This window comes from Scyliorhinus canicula, chromosome 24, assembly GCF_902713615.1.
Source record: "Scyliorhinus canicula chromosome 24, sScyCan1.1, whole genome shotgun sequence".
NCBI lineage: Eukaryota > Metazoa > Chordata > Chondrichthyes > Carcharhiniformes > Scyliorhinidae > Scyliorhinus > Scyliorhinus canicula.
In genome coordinates, this window is record NC_052169.1 from 19384339 (window position 1) to 19402819 (window position 18481).

General features: G+C 46.4%; 1 protein-coding gene across 3 annotated transcripts in view; it reads right to left on the bottom strand.

Annotated features, from left to right (window-relative positions):
• slc12a1 (solute carrier family 12 member 1) overlaps positions 1-18481 on the bottom strand; it is a 106820-nt gene that overhangs the window by 36550 nt on the left and 51789 nt on the right. For all 3 annotated transcript variants that reach the window (XM_038784360.1, XM_038784359.1, XM_038784361.1), the window contains 6 exons: positions 11430-11553; positions 7962-8063; positions 7578-7733; positions 4591-4690; positions 3029-3140; positions 962-1102 (listed from right to left, as the gene is read on the bottom strand). In XM_038784360.1, coding sequence (XP_038640288.1) covers positions 962-1102; positions 3029-3140; positions 4591-4690; positions 7578-7733; positions 7962-8063; positions 11430-11553 — 735 coding nt within the window. The remainder of the gene's footprint in view (positions 1-961; positions 1103-3028; positions 3141-4590; positions 4691-7577; positions 7734-7961; positions 8064-11429; positions 11554-18481) is intronic.

The window sequence follows — 18481 nt, forward strand, 5'->3', positions numbered from 1 at the left end:
GGGAGAGCTATAAATACACCGGGACAGGAAGTGAGGACACACTTCATGGAAGGCAGCACTGGTAGCAGGACACAGGCAGGCAGCATTTGAGGTAGCCGTAAGTTAAGCTTGGAAGACAGAACAAATTCACAATAAAGCATCTTCTCCACCTTTGAGACTACGAGCATTATTAAGACACGAGGAACAACACATCTATCAGGGATAAAGGAATAGAATTGAAGGATATGTTGATAGGGAGCTGAGGCGGCTCCTGTTGGGCAGAATGACATTTCTGTGCTGTAAAGTTCACTGTAATTCCTATCATAGAATCCCTACAGTGCAGGAGGCAGCCATTTAGTCCATCGTGTCTACACCGACCCTTAGAAAGGCCACCCTAAGCATAATCCCGTCTTTTCCCCTGTAACCCCTTTTTGTTGGTCACTAAGGGGCAATTTATCATGGCCAATCCACCTAACCTGCACATCTTTGGACTGGGAGGAAACTGGAACACCCGGAGGAAACCCACACAGACACGGGGAGAACGTGCAGACTCCGCAAGACAGCCATCCGAGGTCGAAATCAAACCCAGATCCCTGGCGCTGTGAGGCAGCAGTGCTAACCACTGTGCCACCCAAAATTCAGAGTTGAAGTGTTGAGAACTATTTAGGATCACATTCCATGAACACCAACAACCAATCACAGCTGACTAACCAATTCAGTTTTCCTGATAAGAAATATTAACCGCCATTTAAATAATGTAACAGTCACTTGTTTTGAAGAATACGGTTAGTAAGCAGCTTAAATTCTATAATCTGAAACACATTTAAAATTGTTGGTACCTGCTAATTGATTAAAATTTATTTTAACAATGTAAATACTTTACCAAATCAAATGTAGTTAGACTGACAGTACATCCAGCGGTCAACTTTGATGCCTTAAGTATTTGATAATATATTTGATAATACAAGTTTAGAGAAACAACCTGAAGTAAGCACTTTACTCCATCACGCAGGTTGTCTCCAGCCACTGCTGCATAGAAGGCTTTTTTTTTGTTCTTCGCAAGCCACTGTTGGTATCTATCCATGCTCAGGTTAATGTCACTTACTGTCTGTTTTCGTGAACCCTAATAAAAAAAAACAGCAACGCAATGATCAGATGGACAAAATTAACTGGACTATTTTACACATTGCTAAACTTTACTTCTACTTCAACACAGGACATTCTTGAACTTTCCCACTAACTTGATAAAGTATCTTCTTATAAACCTCCTCAAAGCTCTTTACCAAACTTCAGTCAATCCGCATAACCCTCTCTTCTGGGTTAGAAATTCATTTATTTACACCTATCTTTGAACAACATTAGGGGCTGGATTCTGGTCCCCCCCCCTCTTCTGCCCCGACCCACCGGCGGGATTCTCCATTACATCGGCCGGTCAATGGGGTTTCCCATTGTGGGGCAGCCTACGCCGTTGAGAAACCCACAGGCACCGGCAAAACGGAGAATCCCACCAGCGGAGAATCCGGCCCCAGATGTTTTATACTCTGCCACTCTGAGTTGCAAGTTGTTGTTATTATTCCTTAAAATTTTACAGTTTTAATCATGTAACTCTCCACAAAGTGCTAACCTGCTGACTGAGCTATCACTGTATCCTTGGTTCATTGTCTGTTGATACACCATAAGAAATTAGAGTCCCGCAAACCCCCCAATCCCAGCACCTTCTGTGCAAGCACATCAATGTACAAACACTAGAAACAAGGGTGTATATTCCTGGAGGTGATATCAACAGGCCTGGGCATTGAGAGAGTCATCAGCATACCCTATGTCGAGGCAGGTTAATCCAGGAATCCATGCAGTATGAGCATCATGTCAACTCTTCCTCTTAAATTGCATGAAAAATTCTCATTATAAAAACAAAACAAAAATCACAGGAACCCTCCCATCAGAGTCTTGTTAAGAGGTCACATCATAGATCATAGAATTTACAGTGCAGGAGGCCATTCGGCCCATCAAGTCTGCATCGGCCCTCGGAAAGAGCGCCCCACTTAAGCCTACACCTCCACCCTATCCCCCTAACCCAGTAACCCCACCAAACATTTTTTTGGACACTTGGGGCAATTTAGCATGGCCAATCCACCTAACCTGCACATCTCTGGACTGCCAGAGGAAATTGGAGCACCCGGAGGAAACCCACACAGACACGGGGAGAACGTGCAGACTCCGCACAGACAGTGTCCCTGACCCAAGCCGGGAATCAAACCTGGGACCCTGGAACTGTGAAGCGACAGTGCTAACCACTGTGCTACCGTGTCACAGGACATATTGTGTCCTGGACCTTTAACAGTGGAAGTTGAAGGAAAGTTTGCAAGTACTATACTCTCAGAAGTCCAACTTTTGAAAATGACTTCAACAGTCTCCGGTCGTTGTGATTCAATTTTCTCACCGCAACGCACCCCAGCCAGCGGGTTTCACCCCCGCCAATGGGTTTCATGGCGGTGTGGGGTCGGTACACTGGGAAATCCCATTTCCAATCAATGGGAAGAGAAGTGTCCTGCTGTCAAGACAGCACACGTGTGAGAAACACGCAGCCGGCGGAACAGAGCATCCCGCCCACGGTCTACTGATGTGGCTGCACCTGAGCTTTGCTGAGGGAATCCTGGTCAGATGTTAACTGGCCTTTTACACTCTCCAACACATGTGGAAGTTATTTGGATAAAGGTCTGTGTTTGAGATGATTTGGGATCAGGCGTAACTTTTGAGCAAACAAAGCAATTCTCACTTTATCAAGTTTCTCTGGTGGAGACATCCCCTCCTGACATAGAAGCTCTGGTGACCAGTGGCAGTATTAAGACAGCTGTAGCCACAGTTCCAAGAGATTTGTACCACAATAGTTATCCTACTACTATGTGGAGGTACTGAAGAATAATTGTGTACAAGAGAAACATGTATCCATATTTCCCCAAAACTTCAGATTTGCTGCCACTATGACCATTTGGCATTGAAGTTAAAGCAATCAAAATTATCACTCAGAGGTCTGTCATATAGCAATTACCATAAATACTTGACTACAGATGCAGAGACTAAAGTTCTTGGTGAAAGAAAGTGTTAAATCCAACAAGGCTGGCCTGGTCATAGGTGATCCCGTCAATACAATGCACTGTGGCCTAAAGAAGAAAAAATAAATCATAAATGTTCTTTTGGGGTGGGGTGGGGAAGAGAGAGAGAAAGAGAGAGAAAAGAGTTATGAAATCAGATTCTTTAAAAACATTTGTCATTTGGAAAGTGTTTGAGAGTACATTAAATGCATTACATGGTATATTATTTCCTCAATTATAACACTTAACGTTATAGCGATTAACCCATCTTGAGAATAGCTAATGGCCCAGATTTTAAGGTTCGGGCGAAAGGACAGTGTTCACTGGTGACTTCAAAGAAGGCTGCCCACAAAGATTTAGCACGTTCTATGACATCAATTTTCCCCAATTACAATGTTGGTTTTATTCAGGCGCCACTTATAGGGGATCTCTAGCATCCAGAAACAGAAGTCATCAAACAAGTTGAGCAGTGAGCAAGCGGCCAGATTGACTAATTTTCAGATGGTAAACCAGGAAGTGAATAGCACTGATTATCATGAACATTTTAGTATTTTTTGAATACAGGGACCCAAATAAAGATTGGGACATATACATAGGATTAAGATAAAAGCGGAAATATCAAACACATTTTATACAGTGGATTTTAGTATTGAAACTGTCCAACAATATGACCTATTTATCAATAAATAAAAATGGGCATTGCAAGATCTCTTGCTTTTCTGAAGTTGCAGGTTCATATTTTCATGCTGATTTTCATACTGCATTTCTCTACATTTAGACAGGCCAGTATGCCACCTTAATTGTTCCATCTTTGCAGTAGGCTCAGTTATAGCAGACGTTCAATGATAAACTACTTATGACACATCTGTGTTCTTCTTAGCCCCCTAATCAATTTTGTTCAGCATAACTTCATCCTTTTTCAGATTGCAAGACCATTTGTTTCATCTAACAGCACCTACAGATAAAAGGCTCTCTGGCATCAAACAGTCTCAGAACCACATTTAATCATCAATTAACTCGTTAAATTGTGATGGGAGGTTAATTCTAGAATGGTTAGCTTTTCTGTTTCACCGCAGATGCTGCTTGATCTTTAAGTTTTCCTATACTTACCTCAGCCAATTCTTACCCTTATTATTTTCCTTTTTTCCCTTTGACCAAATATTTATGCAACTTTTCTTCAAGTGATTTATTTGACAATCAAATAGCATTATTTGCACCTTGTAATTTATCCAATATTTGCAGTCATATTCCTGAGAAACTGCTGGGGCAATATTTTCAATATTTCTATGGATTATTTTGTTAATTCGATTTTCTTAACTGGGAAAGAACAGTTTATTCAACAGCTAATCCCTTCAATTTCTCACCGATTTTTCAAATTTATTTAAAAAGGTGATAACAATTCCAGGTCTCTAACAAAATTCATTAAATTAAAAACAAAGAATATCAAAGTTTAGCACAGTTACTGATGCTGAAAAACCGATGAGGAAAATACTTTCCATAGCCACCGTTCCCTTCATACCTGAAATTCTTAATATGATCATTGACCCCAGTCAGTGATAGGGCATCTTGAAGGGCAGTGACATAAGACATGGCCTGCGCCGAAGAGCCCCAGTTCACCTCTGTTTTAAAAAAAAAGTATTTTAAAGAGTCAGTATCAAAAATTGAAGCAAAATAATTTATGATTTTTGATACAGAAATCGGTCTTCCACTTGTGCTTAATCACTGTGGCCCTGAATTCCCACTAATGCACCATATTTGTGCAAAGATAAATTATACCTACTAATAATCCAGACAGCCATTTGCACCAAGATAGAAGACGGAAGAAAGAGGTAAAAGGGTTGACAGTTTTTGTTCACCTAATGAATCTAAGTACTGATGTGGTGTTTTTGCAGGGGACCATTTGCAGGTGAGGGGTCAGATCAGACTGAGGAAGGGGTGAATGAGCCAAGTGTTCCATTCAGGATTTGATAGACAGGCCCCGAGGTGCAGTAATCTTAGTTAATAAATGGGTTTTTTTCGGCCACTAGGAACGAAGCGGATCCCAATGGCAGATTAGTGATGATCAGTGGGCCTTTGATGTGCACATCGGTAGTGCTAGTAAATGTCTACATGCCAAATAATGTGTTAGAAGAGTGTTGTCTTCCAGTCCTGGCCTGGATACACACCAACTGATTTTGGGAGGGGAATTCAACTGTGAGCTGGATCCTAAACTAGATTAATCCAGGCCTAAATCGTTTGCTCTCATGAGAATGGTGAAGGTGCTCCTGGCCTATATGGAACAAATCAGGGGGGGCTAGAACCTTAGTTTGTGCGCTCAGGGGACAAGGAGTTCTCATTATTTTCCCAATGGGTGTGTCCCTATCCTGGGTGCGGGGAGCAGAATACATAGAACATACAGTGCAGAAGGAGACCATTCGGCCCATCGAGTCTGCACCGACAAACTAAGCCCTCACTTCCACCCTATCCCCATAACCCAATAACCCCTCCTAACCTTTTTGGTCTCCAAAGGTAATTTAGCATGGCCAATCCACCTAACCTACACGTCTTTGGACTGTGGGAGGAAACCAGAGCACCCGGAGGAAACCCACGCAGACACGGGGAGAACATGCAAACTCCACAAAGACAGTGACCCAGCAGGGAATCAAATCTGGGACCCTGGCGCTGTGAAGCCACAGTGCTAGCCACTTGCACTACTGTGCTGCCCCACTCGGCAAGTGTAAGTTCAGACCATGTTCCACACTGCATCGACTTGGCCCTGGAAACAGATTCTAGTCAGCACCCACTGTAGAGGCTGGACACAGCGCTGCTGAAGGACAGGGCGTTTTGTGAGCACATGTCCAGGAGCATTGAGGGGTACACTAGATTAAATAGGAACGACGCTGTCTCTCCCATCACATGCGGGAAGTCCTTAAGCCAGGGGTGGGCAAACTACGGCCCGCGGGCCGAAAAGTCTTTATGCGGCCCACCAAGTCATTAAAAAAAAAAAAAACAATTTTTTTTAAAAACTTTTATTTTTTATTTTAAATTTTTTAATTTTTTTTTAAGGTTAATGGGGGGTCTGTTGGGTTACTTACTGGTATAGGGTGGATACGTTGACTTGAGTAGGGTGATCATTGCTCGGCACAACGTCGAGGGCCGAAAGGCCTGTTCTGTGCTGTACTGTTCTATGTTCTATATGAGGCGCCCAGAATCATAACCGGGTGAAGTAATTATTTTACTTAATATACTATGCGGCCCTTTAAAATTGTGAATTTCTGAATGTGGCCCTTGCACAGAAAAGTTTGCCCACCCCTGCCTTAAGCGGTAATCTCCTTTAAGGCACATTTAGATAGGACGGTGAGGGCGGAGCCGCATCCTTGAGATTCATCGACAATATTCGTCTGACCCTTCCCCAAAGGTGCTTGCGAATAGAAGCTGGTGCATGCCCAGTTGCTTGGGTACAGAAAGTAGCTGCAAGCCCAGTTTGATTTGCTATCCATTGGGACCATCCAGCTCTGGCACTCAAAAGGGTTTTTTTTTATTATAAAGGAGTATGGGGAGAAAGCAAGCCATCTTCTAGCTCAGCCTGATACAGTTCAAGGTCGTTCACCGGACTCACATGATAGTGGCCCAGATGAGCAGGTTCTTTGGAGTAGAACATAGGTGCGCACGGTGTGCAGGAGGGTCAGCGAACCATGTCCACATGTTCTGGGCATGCCCGGAGCTTAGGGGATTCTGGCAGGGGTTTACGGATGTCACGTCCAAGGTGTTGAAAACAAGGGTGGCACCGAGTCCAGAGGTGGCGATTTTCAGAGTGTTGGAAGACCCGGGAATCCAGGAGGAGAAGGAGGCAGACGTTCTGGCCTTTGCTTTCTGGTAGCCTGGAGATGGATACTATTATCTTGGAGGGACCCAAAGCCCCCGAAGATGGGGGCCTGGCTAACTGACATGGCTAGCTTTCTCTGTTTAGAGAAAATCACGTTCGCCTTGAGAGGGTCAATGTTAGGGTTCGCCCGGAGGTGGCAGCCGTTCGTCGACTTCTTTGGGGAAAATTAACCATCAGCAGAAAGGAGGGTGGGGGGGGGGGGGGGGGGGGTTTAAAGCTTAGTTTAGAGTAGGGGGTTAGTAAAGGTGGGATCTGTAAGGGAGGAAGACTGCTTTTGCACTATATTTTCATGTCATAAAACCATAAATACCTCAATAAAATGTTTATTAAAAAAAGAATATGACTGTCTGAGCTCCTTCATAAGTAAACCCCAGGCAGACAGTACACGTTGGACACGATGGCCTAATGTTTCCATTACTCTCACTGGGTAAATGGCATGAAGGCAGAGGCCATGCATCTATCAATATCACACCACTGGAATGAACCTATTTATCATTTCTAACACCGCTCCTCCTACATTCTAGAAAAATCAAAGTGAAACCAGGAAACCTAGGTTTCATAAATACTTTTAGCAGGTTTATAAAGGTACTCTCAATTTATCACTTAGTCCATATTCACTGAAGATAACTAAAAACTCCCACCTGGTTTGTTGTAAATCACATAAATATTAAGAAATAATACAATTGCAACTGTGATTACAGCTGCCCACCAGTTGATGACAAACATGACGGCACAGCACAACACAGTTCCAAGCAGCGACACCCACATGTTGTAAAATCTAAATGCAGGACGCCACCCTGGTAAAACAAAATGGCACGACATCAATAAGTGATTCACATTACGCTCATTTTAAACCGCAGAAGGAAAATCTTTAAAAACTAACAATATGTCAACGTATATTGAACTGAAAAATTAATAATTCCTGAAGAACACTGCAGTATTTGAATGCTAAAATGTTGCTACATAGCGACAAGAAGGTTCTTGTAAATTTCTGTTCAGTTGCAGTCCATCATTAAAATACACACCTGGAGTTTTGGAATATGAGGCATGAAAACATGAAAAGTTGATAAGTGCATACGAGGCCAAGAAGAAGTTTGAGATAACAGGAGCAATAGTATTCAGTTCAGCTAAAAAAGAAGGAAAATTGTCAATGTTTACATTTTAATTGTTTTACATTATACCGTTCAGCAAATTTCTGACCAAGAACATAACACTTTATTTCTAGCAATGTAATCTTAAATCTAACATTTTTCTTCACCTTCATTTCATCTCCAAGTCTTACCAATAGGGAGTGTTTTTTGGGGACAATGTGACTTGTGTCCAGTTTTCAAAAACAGTCAAGTTAATATGCATGTAAAATCATGAGCATGTTTTCAAAATTTGCTACACTTAATTAAAGAAATTGTCAGCTCGTTACATTTCAGTTGCAGTAAGCTTTTAAAACCAATAGTGATGTATTCATAGTTCCACTAATACATCAGATTTGAACATCCCAAATTATTTCTATAAAATCTTTTACGATTTTTCACTGCCTCCAAGGGGCAGTGAGTTCAGATATCTGCAGGTTAGAGACTTTGCGCGAAATGTTTGGAGGGGGTTTCCTAGGTTGCCGGGAGACACCCTGCTGGAGCGGCTGCTGTTTCCGGATGCGGAAGGGGAGGGAAGAATTGAGGATATATACTGGGGGGTCAGGGAGGCGAGTGGATGGTGAAGATCCCATAAATAAAAAGGAGAAATGGGAAGAGGAGATGGGATGGGAGATCAATTGGGGAGTACAGAGTGAGGCACTGAGTAGGGTAAACGGGACCTCCTCCGGTGTAAGGATGAGCCTGATGCAGTTAAAGGTGGTGCACAGGGTTGCAAATGACCCGGGCGAGAATGAGTGGGTTCTTTCAGGGGGTAGCAGATGAGTGAGAGGAGTGTGGCGGGGGACAGCAAATGATGCGCACATGTTTTGGCATTGTGAAAAATTGGGAAGATTCTGGGTGGAGTGTTAGCGGTCTTAGCCTGGGAGGTGGTGGACTTTGGTGGTGATATTTGGTGTTTCAGAGAAGCCGGAGCTCATGTAAAAGAGGAAGGCCGATGTCGTGGCCTTCGCCTCTGATTGCACGGCGGTGAATTTTACTGGAGCTGCGGTCGGCATCACCACCAGGGATAATGGCTTGGTTGGGTGACCTGTACGAGTTCCTGCGGTTGAAGAAGATAAAGTAGGAGTTAAAGGGGCTCTGCAGAGGGGTTTGAGAAAAGGTGAGGGATTTGTGTGACCGTGTTTGATGAGCTATTTTTCCCCCGGGGAGGGGGGGGTGAAAATAGGGACAAAAAACATTTGTAGACCGTATAGTTGATTGCTGGGAAGTATGTTCCCAGGCTGTTTATGTGTTGTAACCTGTTTTGATACATGGTGGTAATAAAAGTGTGCAGCCTAAAATGTTCTGCACTGAGGCATATCTGTATATAGAATGAGAAAAAACAACCAAATCTGCTCCTTCACAGGCACAATACATCTTTCAATTCTATGAAAATTATTTTATCTCGAGGTATAGCTGTGCATAAATGGCCCCAAAAGGTCATCAAAACTCAATATTAATCGATCCAACATTTTGACTATTTAATGATGGCTAGATTCTTTCCACAGATCTTTCCTTGAACACAAGATGCATTGCAACCACCATGTCATGTGCAATGATTGTCTGTTGGCTTTTAGCATTCTTATTGGCATTAATCAAAATTACATTAACGCTTTTTTTTTCCTGAAAAGGTTTAGATTTAGATTTAGAACAGTACAGCACAGAACAGGCCCTTCGGCCCTTGATGTTGTGCCGAGCAATGATCACCCCACTCAAACTCACATATCCACCCTATACCCGTAACCCAACAACTCCCCCTTAACCTTACTTTTTAGGACACTACGGGCAATTTAGCATGGCCAATCCACCTAACCCGCACATCTTTGGACTGTGGGAGGAAACCGGAACACCCGGAGGAAACCCACGCACACACGGGGAGGACGTGCAGACTCCGCACAGACAGTGACCCAGCCGGGAACCGAACCTGGGACCCTGGAGCTGTGAAGCATTGATGCTAACCACTATGCTACCGTGCTGCCCCTTATGCTACCGTGCTGCCCCAGGTTGTTCTGGTTCAATGACTGGGGAGGAGTGGGAGGAGAGAGAGAGCGAGAAATGCTATGCATAATGTTTGGTAGTTAGATCTACAAGGTTACAGAAAGTTGCTTTCACATATAAATGTAGACAGCTCAAGACCACACACATCAATGCAAATCACTAGAATTGCATATAACTCATTTATATTGAGAAGTCCAACGTGATCAAATTGTTTCTAAAAGTAGCCTGCATGGATCGCTGGTGCCCGAAGATTTTAAGAACATAAGAACTAGGAGCAGGACTAGGCCATCTGGCCCCTCGAGCCTGCTCCACCATTCAATAAGATCATGGCTGATCTTTTCCAGCCCGAACACCATAACCCTTAATCCCTTTAATTTCATTTTCCACTGACTTTAGAAACCATGCTCTCAACTGCTTTGTGATTGAGCTACTCAACTTTCAAAAGTTATCCCTAGATGTCATGTAAACAAGAATTGTTGCAAGAACAGAGCTCATGCTACTCGAGCCCAAAGGCCGAGAGTACAAGTTGCCCTCAGAATGTGAGCTCACCTGGGTTTTTGGTGGGCCCTTTGCCAAGTCGCAATTGGCCACTGGCAGGATCTTCTGGTGTCGCTGAAGTATGGCTTGCCCGTCCCCCTGCCGGGGAAGGTCCCGCTGATGGGAAGGGCTAGAAAATCCCACCCATTCAGCAGAACCGTTATAATGTAACAGTGCCCAGTCATTTAAGTGACCGATCTAAGGAAGTAGCTTGATCGCGAGCTATCTCCACATGCCCATTCAAACAATTTGTCAGGACAGTCACAGCTACTAGTACAGAGTGCTCTCTTCCATGTTCACAGCTGCCTAACCATCATTGTAACTGAATCAAGACTGGTGAGCATATTTTCTACCTGCACTGGACACTTGCTTTGTAAATTATCACTGGCCAGAGATTGCTCAGACAGCTTATCAGCACTGACTTGCCACACTACTGGTGTTTGAATTCATTGTCAACCTGTTTAGAGCCAAAACAGAATGACATTTGTTAAGTGCCTTATTTTAACATTCCTGGAAGGTGGTCTTGAATTCAGATATTGGTGTTCCCCACTTTGAGGAGTTAGAAAAAAAAATTCAGTGAGCATATGCGGTGTCAAATCTTTTATAAAATTTTATTAAAAATTGTACTCAACGTAACAGTAATCTGAATGTCTGAATTTTTTTAAATCACAGAATGGATGCCAAAGACAAAGATATTTGGCTCAGGGAGACGGGAGCTTCCCAGGGTCAATGGTCAGCTTAATGGTCAAAATATTTTTCTGAACAGAGATAGAAATTTCACCCAGTTTTCCCAAACATAAAAAACGTAAAGTAATTTTTCTAAAAACTTACCAATGAGAATGAATGCAACGGCAATAAAGAAGGTTAAAATGTAGCTTCTAATTGGTTCACTATTCTTCCCATATCCCTTGCCAAAGAAATACAACCCCTTGTAAATATTATCATTGCAGAGAGCCTGTAGGAACAATAAATTCAGTCACTCATAAATAATATCAAAAGAGAAAATGCTGGAAATGTACAACAGGTCAACAGTATCTGGGGAAAGATATATATAGAACATACAATGCAGAAGGAGGCCATTCAGCCCATCGAGTCTGCACCGACACATTTAAGCCCTCACTTCCACACTATCCCCATAACCCCTCCTAACCTTTTTTGGTCACTAAGGGCAATTTATTATGGCCAATCCACCTAACCTGTACGTCTTTGGACTGTAGGAGGAAACCAGAGCACCCGGAGGAAACCCACGCAGACACGGGGAGAACGTACAGACTCCACACAGACAGTGACCCAGCGGGGAATGGAACCTGGGACCCTGGTGCTGTGAAGCCACAGTTCTAACCACTGTGCTACCGTGCTACCCAATCAGGTTAATGCCCTTTCTCTCAGTGTTCCTTTCATTCTGATAATTGTTTTTTGGAGGGCTGGCAAAGGGGTTATCTTGCTGTTTGAGCAATTCGGCTGTTTGAAATGCTCATCACATTTGGCAGTATCTGTACAGAGAGAAACAGAGGCCAGTGAACCATCATTAGAATGAGTGCAGATTGCAAGCCTGAAGCATTGATTTTGTTTCTCTCTCCACAGCCAAGTATTTTCGGTTTATAATTCAGATCCCCATCTTTTTTGATTTCATCATACTTTGCTCTTCTATTGAAATGAATGAATGAAATGAAAATGAAATGAAAATGAAAATTGCTTATTGTCACGAGTAGGCTTCAATGAAGTTACTGTGAAAAGCCGCTAGTCGCCACATTCCGGCGCCTGTCCGGGGAGGCTGGTACGGGAATCGAACCGTGCTGCTGGCCTGCTTGGTCTGCTTTAAAAGCCAGCGATTTAGCTGAGTGAGCTAAACCAGCCCCTGGTCTATTCAGTCCCTGAATAGAGGGGCTCACTCAGCCCCTGAGTGAGCTAAACCAGCCCCAGCCTATTACATGGGCATGCAAGTTTCAACTTAAGTTTCAGCACTTGTTATGTTCAGAGTTGTGGCCGTGGTAAGGATGCACACTGAACATCTAGGGCAGGATTCTCCCATCCAGCATGCAGAGTCCCCGCCTTCGCGTTTTATGACTGCATCAGGGGCCTGATTGACGTCATATTCTGTCCCGCAAAAGGGGCCAGCACCGGTGCGTCGCGAAGCTCGGGCAGCTGGGCGCCATAGCTGTTTCATTCGCGCGACAACCCGATGAAGCGGCGCCGAGTCACTTAAAATGTGTGCGGGCGCCGCAAAGTCATGAGACCGGCGAGATGGACCCCCCCCCGCCGTGCCGCCCCGAGGTTCCATAACCATGACCGAGACGCTGCTGGATGCAGTGGATGATTGGAGGGCGATCCTGTGCAGTCGACGTGGCCACCGGCACCCTGCCAGCACAGTGTGGAGGAATTGGCGCGAGGTGGGCGTTGCGGTCAGCGCGGTGGGGCAAATCCCACGGACGGCCGAGCAGCGCCACAAGAAGATGCACGACCTGACGAGGGCAGCCAGGGTGAGTGCACCGAGACCACTCAGCCCCTACCAGCCACACGTGACCAAACACCCCCCATCCCGCCAAGGAGTGGTGCCAAACCCCCAACTTGACCTTCATGGGCTGCACACCCCCGAGAGCCACCGCAGCCAGGTGCCCAGTGCTTCCATGCCATCATATAGGTAGTACCTGTGCGGGATGCTGTGTACCGACTAACTCTGATGCTTTGCTGCCGCCGCCACAAGCAGAGGGCACGGGAACTCGCTGGCGGAGGCGGGGACCAGGAGGTTGCCCCTTGCCAGATCGGTGGCGCTCCTGCCTGCCTACACTCCTCCTTCCCCCACCCCCAGCACTCACTTTCACCCCAGTCCGCATGTGTCGCAGATCGTCGCGGACCGTCTGGCGCTCCTCGGACCCCAGAGGTGCCAGCTCCAGATTGGATTTGTTTATTGTCACGTGTACCGAGGTACAGTGAAAAGTATTTTTCTGCGAGCAGCTCAACAGATCATTCAGTACATGGGAAGAAAAGGGAATTGAACAGAATTCAAGAAAATACATGAGAATACATAATAGGGCAACACAAGATATACAATGTAACTACAGAAGCATTGGCATCGGATGAAGCAGACAGGGTGTAGTGTTAATGAGGACAGTCCATAAAAGGGTCATTTAGGAGTCTGGTGACAGTGGGGAAGAAGCTGTTTTTGAGTCTGTTTGTCCGTGTTCTCAGACTTCTGAATCTCCTGCCCGATGGAAGAAGTTGGAAAAGTGAGTAAGCCGGGTGGGAGGGATCCTTGATTATGCTGCCTGCTTTCCCCCGGCAGCGGGAGGTGTAGATGGAATCAATGGATGGGAGGCAGGTTCGTGTGATGGACTGGGCGGTATTCACGACTCTCTGAAGTTCCTCGCGGTCCTGGGCCGAGCAGTTGCCATACCAGGCTGTGATGCAGCCCGAGAGGATGCTCTCTATAGTGCATCTGTAAAAGTTGGTAAGGGTTAATGTGGACATGCCAAATTTCCTTAGTTTCCTGAGGAAGTAAAGGCGCTGTTGTGCTTTCTTGGTGATAGCGTCGACATGAGTGGACCAGGATAGATTTTTGGTGATGTGCACCCCTAGGAATTTGAAACTGCTCACCATCTCTACCTCGGCTCCGTTGATGCTGACAGGGGTGTGTACAGTACTATGCTTCCTGAAGTCGATGACTAGCTCTTTAGTTTTGCTGGCATTAAGGGAGAGATTGTTGTCGTTGCACCACTCCACTATCTCCCTCCTGTATTCAGACTCGTCGTTGTTCGAGATCCGGCCCACTATGGTCGTATCGTCAGCAAACTTGTAGATGGAGTTGGAACCAAGTTTTGCCATGCAGTCGTGTGTGTACAGGGAGTAGAGTAGGGGGCTAAGTACGCAGCCTTGCGGGGCACTGGTGTTGAGGACTATTGTGGAGGAGGTGTTGGTGTTCATTCTTACTGACTGTGGTCTGTTGGTCAGAAAGTCAAGGATCCAGTTGCAGAGTGGAGAGCCAAGTCCTAGGTTTTGGAGCTTTGATATGAGCTTGGCTGGGATTATGGTGTTGAAGGCGGAGCTGTAGTCAATAAATAAGAGTCTGATGTAGGAGTCCTTGTTTTCGAGACGCTCTAGGGATGAGTGTAGGGCCAGGGAAATGGCGTCTGATGTGGACCGGTTGCGACGGTATGCGAATTGAAGTGGGTCAAGGCGTTCCGGGAGAATGGAGGTGATGCGCTTCATGATCAGCCTCTCGAAGCACTTCATTACAACTGACGTCAGGGCCACCGGGCGGAAGTCATTGAGGCACGTTGCCTGGTTCTTCTTTGGTACCGGTATGATGGTGGTCTTCTTGAAGCAGGTAGGGACCTCGGAGTGGAGTAGGGATAGGTTAAAGATGTCTGTGAAAACCTCTACCAGCTGGTCCGCGCAGGTTCTGAGTGCACGACCAGGGATCCCGTCCGGGCCCATCGCCTTCCGTGGGTTCACTTTCAGGAAGGCCGATCTGACTTCGGAAACTGTGATGGTGGGTATGGGTGAATTATGGGTTGCTGGGGCACTCGATAGCGGGTTGTTGGTTACCTGCCCCCCAAGGACGGACACCACAGCGGGGAGGGCAGATGGCAACAAAGGCCTTCCTCCGTCACTGTGCGTCTGAGGACCGAGACCCAGGACAGTGATGAACAGAGGACGGACACCCAGGACAGCGACAGCCACGAAATTGGACGGTGGACACTGACGCGCACGACAGCCAGGACTGTGACGCAGAGGGCGTCAAGCCAAGCCAGTGACACACAGATGACGAACAGTGCCCCTCAGATAGGCACCGGCCCAGGGGTCAACGCAGGAACCACATGTCTGAGACCGATGACTACCCTGACTTGGCGTCACTGCACTCACCCATACCCCCCACCATCGCAGAGACTCGCACCTCGTTTGGCCACTTTAGTGATGAGGCTTCTGAGACACACAATGATGCGCACCACATTATACCAGCCATACCAGTACAGCAGGTGGAGGTAGGAGCAGCCGAGGGGACGGACGGACGGACGGAGAGCTGCCCAGCCCCAGCAACCAACTGCCGCCCAGACGGTTCCCGGGTTCCTGGACTTTCCAGTCCCACGCATAGACCTGATGCAGTTACAAATCCAGGGACTAGACAACGGGAGCGAAGGCCAGCCTCCAGCAACAGCAGACGCAGCAGGAGTCCATCTGTGTCCAGGAGCAGGGAGCGGTGACGGTCATGGCTGCCACTCAGGTCGACACCGCACGGGTGGCGTCCGCGGTGGAGGCAATGGGTGCAACGGTTTTGGCCATGGGTCAGATAGTGCAAGGCGTGGGGCTTCATGTGCATGTGTCATCCGTGGCCTAGGACAGGGCTGCCCTCTCACAGGCAGCCATGTCTCAGAGCCAACTGGACATCTCATCCGCTCGACGGAGTCTGGCCGAGTCTCAGCCGACTATCGCGAGAGCATCGGCAGCATTGCCCAGGCAATGGTTCAGTCTCAGCAGGCCATCGCTGAGAGCATCGGCAGCATTGCCCAGGCGATGGTTCAGAGAGAGAGAGAGAGAGAGAGAGAGAGAGAGAGAGAGAGAGAGAGAGAGAGAGAGAGAGAGAGAGAGAGAGAGAGAGAGAGAGAGAGAGAGAGAGAGAGAGAAGAGAATGGTACGGGGCTTGTTAAAGGGGTTTGTTTTTGCGACGGTGTGTTCGTTATTTTCTTCTTGTATTGTTATTCGTTATTAATTTATTACTTTGTATTGGGGGGGGGGATTTCTTTTTCTGTTTCTGTGTAGATTTACACCTTGTTTACTTTGACTGTGGGGAGAAAATTTGTTGTTGAAAAACTTGAATAAAAATTTTGTTTTTTTTTTAAAATAGTGAACGACACCGAATTGTGGTCACTATCTCCAAAGTGCTCTCCCACAAACAAATCTAACACTTGGTCTGGGATCTTAATAAAATATTCTTCAAAAGATTCAAACAGTGATATAAAATAGCAACAGAAATGTAATCACTTAAAAATGAAGCAAATGTGAACACTAGACTGAGGTAAGGCAAAAAAAAGGCTCTTGTTTACAAGATAAGAAAGCAACGGGATGTGAACACATCGGGATACTGTGGTAAATATAAAGGACATCAAGTAAATATGTAAAGTTCAGACCAGCCACAGAAATTAAAGAAAAACATGACAAACAGGAAGTGAAAGAGATTGGGGAGGCACGATGCCAGGACCACGAATGGGCAGAGAATTGGGTGTCCTGCAGAAAGAGCTTACGCCAGGCGCTAAACCGGCCGCTATGCTCAGACACCACTCCCTCACGATTCTCCGGTTCTCTGGGCCGGGAATCATGTGGGAGGGGATTACAATATCAGCAAACATGAACCTCACTTGGTGGGCCAAGGGGGTAAACCCCTTAAGGGAGCTGCCCCCAAAGTCCATCTGAGCGACCCCCCCCCCCCCCCCCCCGGACTCCCACAGAGACCCCCTAACTAGCCCTCAGATTGGAGGGGCGGACACTGGACACTCACGCAAGCTTAAATACAAGGCTGGGCCCAAAGCTTATACACCTGGACTGATGATGTCACCAGTGCTCACATAACTCACCTCTTAAAGGGACACTGCCCCAACATAACATACACCACTATAATCCGTAATATATACCCACAAAGCTTGCTGCAAGATAAATTGACCACATACTCTGGCGGCTCATAATCCCACATTTTCTCTCCAAAAACCACACTAATTATAGAAGTCAAAGGCAAGGGTACAAGGGTTCCACCCAGTCCCTAACAAGTATCTCAGCCATGCTTTCCACATGTGCCCAAAAAAAACTTCAATTTTGATCCATAATTGGCCCAATCAGTCCTTTTAAAAAAAATAATTTTAATTCAAATTTTTGCATAATATCACCAACAAAAAGACAGAATTTTTAAAATGTCTTTTTTTATTTAACGCACGCACGCACACACACAAGACATCTGCCCGTCCCTTCAATACACAGGACAGAACACCCCCCCCCCCCACCCCTCCGGAGTATACACAGAAGAGGAAGTGACTTAATGTCCGACATTGGCACAGAACTATGCCCGTCCCTTTAGTACAAAACAAAACATCCTCCCCACCCCCCAGGTTGCTGCTGCTGCTGGCCTGTTTCTATCGTTTTGCCAGGAAGTCCAGGAATGGCTGCCACCTCCTGAAAAACCCCTGCACTGATCCCCTTGGGGCAAATTTCACATTCTCTAGCTTGAGAAACCCTGCCATGTCATTGACCCAGGCCTCCACGCTTGGGGGCCTCGCATCCTTCCACTGAAGAAGAATTCTCCGCCGGGCTACCAGGGACGCAAAGGCCAGAACACCGGCCTCTTTCGCCTCCTGCACTCCCGGCTCCTCCGCAGCCCCAAATACTGTGAGCCCCCAGCCCGGATTGACCCTGGATCCTACCACTCTCGACAACGTCCCTGCCACGCCCTTCCAAATGGGCATGATTTGCTGGGCTCCCAGGGCACCTAATACACCTGTCCTCACTCCCAAAGAACCGGCACATCCTTGTCCCGGTCATGTGAGCCCTGTGCAGCACCTTAAACTGTACGAGGCCAAGCCTCGCACAAGAAGAGGAGGGGTTCACCCTCCCCAGGGCGTCCGCCCACGTCCCATCCTCAATCTCCTCACCGAGCTCCTCCTCCTATTTACCCTTCAACTCCTCAACCGAGGCCTCATCCATCTCCTGCATCATTTGGTACGCCGCCGAGATCCTCCCCTCCCAACCCACACCCCCGAGAGCATCCTGTCCTGGTTCCCACGCGGCGGCAGCAGAGGGGGCCCAATCAGTCCTTTAACAACTGCTAATACCTCTACAGAATATTCTAGGATACTCTTTACGTTAGCCATCAATCTGTTCTTGTACATTTCTTTGTAATA